The sequence below is a fragment of the Hakea prostrata genome, chromosome 10 (assembly GCF_041222555.1).
Source record: "Hakea prostrata isolate BN-2017 chromosome 10, UWA_Hpros_2, whole genome shotgun sequence".
Classification (NCBI taxonomy): Eukaryota; Viridiplantae; Streptophyta; class Magnoliopsida; order Proteales; family Proteaceae; genus Hakea; species Hakea prostrata.
Genome location: NC_142609.1, coordinates 37,415,917 through 37,425,118, shown reverse-complemented (window position 1 = coordinate 37,425,118; position 9,202 = coordinate 37,415,917). Strand labels below are relative to the sequence as shown.

General features: G+C 38.3%; 1 protein-coding gene and 1 pseudogene across 1 annotated transcript; both read right to left on the bottom strand.

Annotated features, from left to right (window-relative positions):
- Window positions 1-947: 947 nt before the first annotated feature.
- Window positions 948-2,315, bottom strand: LOC149002747 (putative F-box protein At4g22030). The gene is given in 2 exon segments (XM_089138226.1): window positions 948-2,060; window positions 2,063-2,315. Coding segments are annotated over 2 exon segments (1,305 nt in total). The 5' UTR covers window positions 2,255-2,315.
- Window positions 2,316-7,085: 4,770 nt separating this feature from the next.
- LOC149002746 (putative F-box protein At4g22030 pseudogene) lies at window positions 7,086-8,481 on the bottom strand (annotated as a pseudogene).
- Between the last annotated feature and the right edge of the window lie 721 nt (window positions 8,482-9,202).

Below are 9,202 nucleotides of genomic sequence, written 5' to 3'. Positions count from 1 at the left end.
TCTCCCTACAACTTACCACATTATATTGATCTAACTTTTAAAATCTACAAGTAATTTCCTAAATTGGGGTGATTGGAAGGTGTTTTTAGGACAATACTAGTGTCCCATTGAAGTCCCCAAAACCCCCAAATGAGTGAATTTCAAGAGGAGATCAAAATCAAACACTCTTGGTCGCGGCCCTAGGGGCTGGTTTGACTGGCCCTGATAGGCTTATCCTGCCTCCCCATGAATTGGGTGTGTGTTTTGTCTTGTTTGATGCCCAGGCAATTCCCAAATGATACCTAACCTGATTTTCATGTTTCTTAGGGTTATTTTGGGCCATTTGCCCTCTCCAATTCGGAAATTCTTGGACATTGGAGTTATTATTGTCGTTTATGGGTGAGGAGAGATATCATCTTACATCATGCATTTAATTTAAGTTCATTTTTTGTTATTACCTTCTCATATGTCTCCCGTCGTTGACATATGCATTGCATTATTGACATGTTGAAGGTAACGTATCCTTGGATATGGACCACTAAACTGTGAATGTGTTGTGTGTCATATGATGCCGGTAATGGGTTTGGATAGGAACGATGTCTCGTCAACAAAAGGTGAACTAATTTATGCCTTTGGGTTGGGATCTAGATAGAGTTTGAAATTTCAACTTTAGCTTCCGAAACTTTTAATGAGATCTCAAACGACATACCAAAATTTCCAAAACTTTGACTAAAATATTATATATATTTTTATTCCTTTATTTCGGACATCCATAAATTCTTGATATTTAATCCAGTTTTTTTGAGTTATGGCATCAACTGGGTCTAGCATCAAGTCAGATTCAAGTTCTTGCTCAAATTCACAATGAGTTAATGGAGGCCTTTTCTACAATATGTGTTACCCAAAGTCTGTACATGACTACATTTCACAAGATTAATGGAGATGATGGTTGCTCATCTATAGTTAAATTAGAAAAGCTTGCTGGCAAATTCTTCAATGGATTCACCATGTCTTATGGAAGAAGAAAAGGATGATGATGCAAGATCCCTGAGCTCAGACAAGCTCCTTCCCAGTTGAAGAGCCACCTTCATTTCATACAACTCCCCGTTTTCTCTCTTGTCTACTTTTTCCTTCAAGGTGGACATGATAGACTCTTCCATCAGCCGAAAGAAACCAGCATTACTCCTGTACATCTCAAACACCATCCCTACTTGTCCACCATGCTCCATTGTGTTCACTATGGCTGCTAGAGCTCCTGCAGTGGCTCCCAAAAAAACTGCCCATGACCCATGATGTTGAGAAGCTGATCCTATTAAAGCAGATCCCACAGCAGCAATTCCTGTAAGTAGAGGCCCAGAAATGGCTAAAGTCTTATTAACTTTCAATGCCAACTTGCTCAGCCTCAAATACTCCTCGGTATCCTTCCCCTTTATCACACTAACTATTCGTCTCATTTCCTCTTCCAGCTTTGCATTCCATCCATTAATGCTTCCTTTCCTTTCTCTGTTTTCACCACCAAGTCTTCTCTGATGGGATTCTTGTGGCCACCACACTGCAGGCTCTACTGTCTCAGGGAACTTTTCAAGCATTGCTCCAAGCAAGGGAAGAGGGTAGGCCCTATCAAGAGCCAAGACCTTGTCCATGGCATCTTTCACATCCTTTGTTGTGGGAGACCCAATTGCAAGTGTTGTTTGGATTTCCCTTTGGAGCTGCTTGAACAATCTCGCAGCATTTCGCTGCTCTTCAGCTAGTTGGGAAGGCTGGATCTTGTTCATCACAACCAACATCCCCGTGGCTGCTGAATATAAGAGAGTAGAAGAGAGCTTGAGAGCTAGAAGAGGTGCCCCTGTGCCACAGGTGGTGGCTGCCAAGCCAACCATAGTTGCGGCGGTGAGGGTGATGGCATTAATGGACGTAAGAAGGAGGTGGTTCCAGTTATTCCTCTGCTCTCCGATGTTGTTGTGCATCTCTACTCTATCAGCAACTGCTTCCATAATAGCGTAAAGCTCTGCAACCACCTTTGAATTGGAATTTAGCTGAATATCATTTGTGTTGCGACTTGGGTTTGATTCTGTAGTGGTGTGGTTGTGGTTCCGCTGTTGTATCCGCTTCTCAAGTTCAATTCCTCCACCAAGTCTCTTTTTGGGAACCTTGGGAGTGTGAGTCTACTTGGCCGAAGTTCAGGAGCCTGAAGCATTGCTTCAATCCGTCTGCTTCGACGACATGAAGAAGAAGAAGAAGATGTGAAACTAGAAGCTTGACAAATCGCAGCCATGTTAACTGAAATGAACGATGTAATTTTTCTCGCTACTTATTGTTGTTTCTGGATTTGGGTTTCAAATACTTTGGAACTAACACACTGGATCTGGGGTGATTGATGAGATTAGATACCTGTTATCGTAGTATTTATAGAGGGAAGCACTGGAGGATGGAAGATTGAATTGACCTGGTTTAAGCTCTTTGAACGTGTTGACGAGATGGGAATGAGGCTTGGACCTTGGCTTGGATCCTTGACAATTACCAACTTGCAACTCTACGGACTACGTTGTCAACGGTAATAAAATGACCGGTTAAGAACTGAACCAGGCAACAAGAGGACTTCGTCATGCACTCCTGTGGCTGTTTGGCTCGTTCTCCTTTGTCATTTTCATGCTTTTGAACAATTCAATGCTATTTGCCGGACCCAAAATAAATAAATAAATAATCAAAATATTAAACCAAGAATAATGATAAAATATAGGATTTTTTTTTCTTTATCGAAAAAAACCTAATAGAAAAACATATCATTTTCTCCTCTCACACAAGAAGTTATTAGATATGCGTGAGACTTTTTTTTTGTGCGAGCGACCATGTCTAGTAACAATTTCTTGAGATAATAATTTTTTTTTTGGGTGGTAGTCTTTTGAAGTAATTAATTATTTTACAATAGGATAAGATAATAGTTTATCATGCTTATGTGTTCTAGCATGGTCCTTATGCCTCACTCACTCTTGTTGACTCTTTTTTATATATATTTGAAACAGGTAATTTTTATATATAGGAGATAGAGGTATTACATAATTTATCATTAGGCATAGTCGAATCCATGATCTCTTCAAGATGTGTTGGTCTTACCAACCAAGCAACCGTGGCTATGATTATATTTGGTCATTGTATGCTCAATTGCAAGAAGAATGGAAAAGGAAAGTGAAGTGAAGGGACAAGAATTACTTTTGCCTTTTAAGTTGTTTGACTGCAAGAAAAGTAAAGCTAATTTTACCAAGTTATTTGGTTGGCTCTAATATTGAGGTAGATTTTTTAAAATTTATACATCAACCTATTTTATTGTAAGTGCCATGATTATCTTATTCCATGAAACAAGATCCTAACATATCGTATTGCATTGAAAACATTGCATGCCTTGTCAGTAGAACCACATTTCAGCTATATGCTAATTGCATTAGAAACAGACATGTTCATGTCTATTTATTCATTCCCCACAAATGCATGGATAGTCTCATCTATTGACGCTTGTAATTTCGAGTTTGCAAAGTGAAAGGTGAAGGCACCAACTGATTTTCTTTTGGCTACCAATGCTCTCACTGAAGATGTAGAGTCAAGAGTTGAGATTCCCTAGGTATATATATATATATATATATTTTTTTTTATTTTTTTTTTTATTTTTATATATATATATATATATATATATATATATATATTTTAATTTTTAATTTTTTTTTTTGGGGGTGGGGGTTGGGGGGAAGATTCAGGCTCACCCAGGCTAGCTACTTGCACTTTGATCACATCCTCTAGGAACTAGCTATTACATATAATTTAAATATAAAGCGAGGATTTGCCTGGCCCAGAGGGAATTCAAACTTCTGACCTCTTACTTAGAGGTGCTGAGATAAATAGTATCCTAACAACCAAAGACCTAAAATTACTTTTCCTAGCGATATAAGTTTCACTTTACATCAAAATATTGGCATTTACCTTGCAGCCAAATGAACTCTGTAGGACTGAGCTGACACCACTTGTGGGTATGCTTGAAAGTCATTTATTATAAGAAGAAAGGTGAAGAGTGTACAAAGAGGACAGAAAAAGCTCAACCCTCCACATACCTTCGATATAGCCATCACTAAAAGAAACTAACTTGGTATAACCTAATATAACAAATGGTGACTGTTGGGAAAATGTCATGTCAACATTTTACATCAATGTTACATTACCCTCCATTAATTTTAATGATAACGAACACAAAGTACTAACGATTGTTTTGAGTTGTGTGTGCCTAGTCCAAGATGAGAGCAAATGGACCGAACCAATTTAACACTGGATCCTAAACTAAAAAGTCAAGGCCAAGATCAAGCCAATAGTGGATATAAAGTCCAAGTTAAGATGAGCATAAAGAATGGAATGCAAGAAGACTAAAAAACATCAATGAAAATCAACTCAAGCTCAAAGCAGAATACTTAACAAACTAGGGCCTAGGACACCTCTTTGCACATATAAATGTAATTGCACTCATTTGCATCATGTCATTAGATTAATCTTAAACATGTTAAGAGAGTATATGTAGACATAGGGGTTGGCTAGAAAGACCAAATTCTCTTTCTAGTCCACTAGGCTCCAAACTGCACCGTTTGGTCCCAAACGTTGCACCGTTTGAGAAAACGAAGCACTAGACAACGTGCCCTATGATTGTATATGAATTCATATACAATCACAATGGCTCAGATGGAATACTCTATCTAAGCGGATTATGATCCGTCTGAGTTAGTGTACCCCAATGGCTATTTTCCAAGTGATGGCACACCCTTGCCCAGAAGGAGCGCCATCTGGGGTAAAATTTAACTGTTAATTCTAGGCGTTGGGTGGTTGGGCCAAATAATTGAATGCCCATATTTATAAGCCCAACCACTCCTATTTGAGAGATTCTACATTGCTAATTGATTAATTGCTCCCCAACCGTTCTCAAGCTCTCAAATTTATCAAAGACTTAATTGTTATTGCCTCTCACACTCTTTCATCCTTGAAGAACATACCAAGGTGCTTAAACAAACTTATTGAAACTGCTTCTTCTTTTTTATTTTTTTCATTTTTTTCATTTTTTTTTGAGTGCATATCATTGTTATTTGAGCATACGTCTAACTTGCATCACACTCACACAAGAAGTAAAGTGCCACGTCCTTGTTAGATAATATCCTTTATTTTCTTGTAATTTGTTGTTTTAATTCTACTCTAGATTTGATTGGAATTAGTTAGGAATTAGTTAAGGACCCTCTTGCCCTAGTGTAAACCAATATTTGTAAATAGTGTTCTTCCTCTTTTGGAACAATGATTTTAACGGGTGCTCTTATCTTTGACCAACAAGATTTGTAAGGGTTTGATTAATCTACCCATTGTATTGAAAGAGAATCATTATTTGAAATCTCTCTATGACCAAGAGAGGAGTGGACATACACGTGTAAATGTTGAACCACTATAAAAGCTTTGTGTTGTGGTTGATTGCAATTGTTTAATTTTAATTAATTTATTAATTAATCTTGAATTTGCAATTAAATCAAAAAATTCGGCTAATCCACTAGTTGTAACCTACTCACCCCCCTAGGAAATTTTGTTATTTTAGCTCTATTTGTCTCGATATAAGATGACGGACTAATTTCGTTTTAGCCGTTGTATTTAATAGTTGGCATCCTCTTTGTCCATGCATCACCTATCCAGTGATCGAGCAAACTGAACGGAAAAAAGTGTTGGATGGAGAGAGTCCAAATTCAAATTCTTAGTATTTTGTTTTTATATGTACAAAATTTATATTAAAATGAGAAACAATAATTTTAATAAAAAGGTTTGAGAAAAGGCTTTTTGAGATCTATAATAAATGAAGGTTTTTAAAAATATCATTAATAAGGATATATTAGGATAATAGAATCAGTGAAGGTAAAGTAACCATCATTTTATTATGATTTGAATTTATATATTTGACTTGCGCCACTCTCACACCTTTATGAGACTTGAGGAAATTGAGGTATGAGAAATAAACCATTGAATATATGTATGTAAAATTAATTAAACTAGAGACAATTGGGTTTGAAAACTACCATTTTGCCCAAGTCGTCTACTCCAGACAAGCATTTTTTCAAGGTATTACTTAAAAAAAAAAAAAAAAAAGCTTTCTAAAAGGTCTCTAATGTATTACTCAAGACTTTTAAAATTAATCATTGCCTTTAGAACTGAAGAGCTGGTTGCCAAAAGCCACATAGGTAGTGTAAGCCGGAATTTGGGTAGCTTTTGGAGATAGTTTTCTTGAGGCATACCATGGATGGTGTTTTGCATCAATGCCAAAGTCTATGATTTGTCATGTCTTGTATATGCATAAACACTGAGGGTAAGATCCATACTTCTCAGTGGAGTAGTTATGGGTTCGACCCTTGCGGATGATAAAGCTCCCCCTTGAAGATGTAATCGAGGTGCGCACAATCTGGTCCAGATGAACCTTAGATACCAAAAAAATAAAATAAAAAATAAACATTAAGGATAAGGGTTTTTATCATATATCCTCTCTTAATTAAGTATAATTAAGAATAAGATGATTGCAAGAGACTGCCAAGAGAGACACAACATACTCTGAGCCTCTTCCCCTCAGAATACCTCAATACAATGACTTAAACTAATATGATAACCTCAAATTGGAATGTAAATAAAAAACATTAAAATAAAAAATAAAAAAAAAATCCTGAGAGAATTGATGTGTTAAAGATCTACTTCGCTTGTGGCCCCAGCAACCCCAACTTAACAAAACTTTCGTTTAGGATAATTGCCACCATATATTGTTTAAAGTGAAAATGTTCTATAGATTATAACACCTAAATTCTCCCATACAATGATGATGATCAATATATATAGAATGCAATTATGCATATATCTGACTTTATTATCGATCTGTTTCTAATTGTTATCTAATGGTTGGGAGGAACAAAATGGGTAAATTTCCAACAATAAATTTTCCTATTTGAGTTGTCTGATGTTTACACTGAGTTAATCAACTTCTTGCCTACAGCATCCGTGACTCAATTTGTACAAGATTTACACTGCACATGGTGTATGTGTTAACTACAGGAAAAAAATTAGAAGAGCTTGCTAGCAAATTCTTCGATGCTCTCTTCATCTCTTCTCGAAGAAGAAGAAGAAGAAGAAGCTGCTAGATCCCTGAGCTCAGACAAGCTCCTTCCTAGTTGTAGAGCCACCTTCTTTTCAAACAACTCCCCATTGTCTCTCTTATCTACGTCCTTTTCCTTCAAGGTGGACATGATGGACTCTTCCATCAACCGAAAGAAACCAGCATTGTTCCTGTACATCTCAAATACCATCCCTACTTGCCCACCATGCTCCACTGTGTTCACTATGGCTGCAAGGGCTCCTGCAGTGACTCCCAGAAACGCTGCCCATTGCCATTGATGCTGAGGAGCTGATCCTACAAGAGCAGACCCCAGAGCTGCAATGCCCGTGAGTACAGGCCCAGAAATGGCTAGTGTCTTGTTAACTTTCAATGCCAACTTGCTCAGCCTCATATACTCTTCTGTGTCTTTCCTCTTCACCACCTCAACTATCTGTCTCATTTCCTTTTCTAGCGTTGCATTCCATCCATTGCTTCCCTTCCTTTTTCTACTATTACCAGCAACACCGAGTTCTTTCTGTTCTGGTTGTTGTGGCCACCAATTTGCTGGCTCTACTGTCTCTGGGAACTTGTCAAGCATTGCTCCAAGCAAGGGAAGAGGGTAGGCCCTATCAAGAGCCAAGACCTTGTCCATGGCATCCTTCACATCCCTTGCTGTGGGAGACCCAATTGCAAGGGTTGTTTGGATTTCCCTCTGGAGCTGCTTGAACAGCCTCGCAGCATTTCTCTGCTCTTCGGCTAGTTGGGAGGGCTGGATCTTGCTCATCACCACCAGCATCCCCGTGGCTGCTGAATATAAGAGAGTAGAAGAGAGCTTGAGAGCCAGAAGAGGTTCTCCTGTGCCGCAGGTGGTGGCTGCCAGGCCAACCATGGTAGCAGCAGTGAGGGTGATGGCATTAACAGATGTGAGGAAGAGGTGGTTCCAGTTATCCCGCTGCTCTCCAACGCTTGTGTGCATCTCTGCTCTGCCTGCAGCTGCCTCCATTACCGCATAAAGTTCTGCTACTACCTTGGAATTTGGGGTGTTTTCATCAAATTCTCTTGTGGTTGTGTCATTGAATCTGGTTCTCAAGTTCAATTCCTCAATCAAGTCCCTTGCAGGAAACCTTGGAACTAAAGCTCTATTTGGTTGGAGTTTTGGGGCCTGGAGTGTTGCTTTAGTCCTGCCGCTTAGACATCGCTTAGAAGATTTTGAAAACAACGATGAACACCCTGTGAAACCTGATGCCTGAAGTGCTGACATATTAGCAGTGCTGCTGATGATTTACTCAGTTGTATATAAGCTTCCGGTTGTTGTTTTTGTGGATTCTAGATTTGGGTTTGGATCGTTTTTGAATCGAAGATTGAGAGTGAGGTGTAGATTTGGAGTTGATCGATCTCCAATATCACTTTTTATAAAGAAAAGATGAACAGGAGAGAGAGAACGAGGTGGAACCCGTCTCAAGTGGTTTGAATTGTTCCCGGCTTCCTTAATTTATTATTAACGTGTTGACCTGAAATCATCGGAATGGGCAAACTTAACATTTCGTTTGCCCCACTTCTGAACGCTTCAAGTCATGTTTGACTGTTGAGGGTTTCTACCAAGAAAAAAATCAGGTTGAGGGACGGATTTGGACGATTTCTATACCGATTCGCATCGGATAATTTGGGTCAGCGGATTCGGCTTATTTCACTGGACCGGTTCCTATTCTTTGACCGGTTCTCCAAAGCTAGTCGTTTTCTTTATGGTATTAATGTTGGTTTATTTTGTTTATATATATATATATATATATATATTTATATTTTGGTAGAGTTTATTTTGTTAACTTAGTAAAGCTTCAATATATGATTATTCTTTCCAATTGTTGCTCTGACTAGTTATGCATAAGGGTATGCCTCAGGCACTGCTGGAAATATCCGTTGATGGTACTTAGATTGCAATAGTATCTATGTGGGACCGATATGTGTATTATATAAAATTACTCAAGGTCGTTACCACAAAATCAAATTGAGTGAAACCCTAAACCCTCTCTTCCATCACTGATAGGCAGACCATCTTTTTTTTCAGCTAAACACTAGCCGAACGAC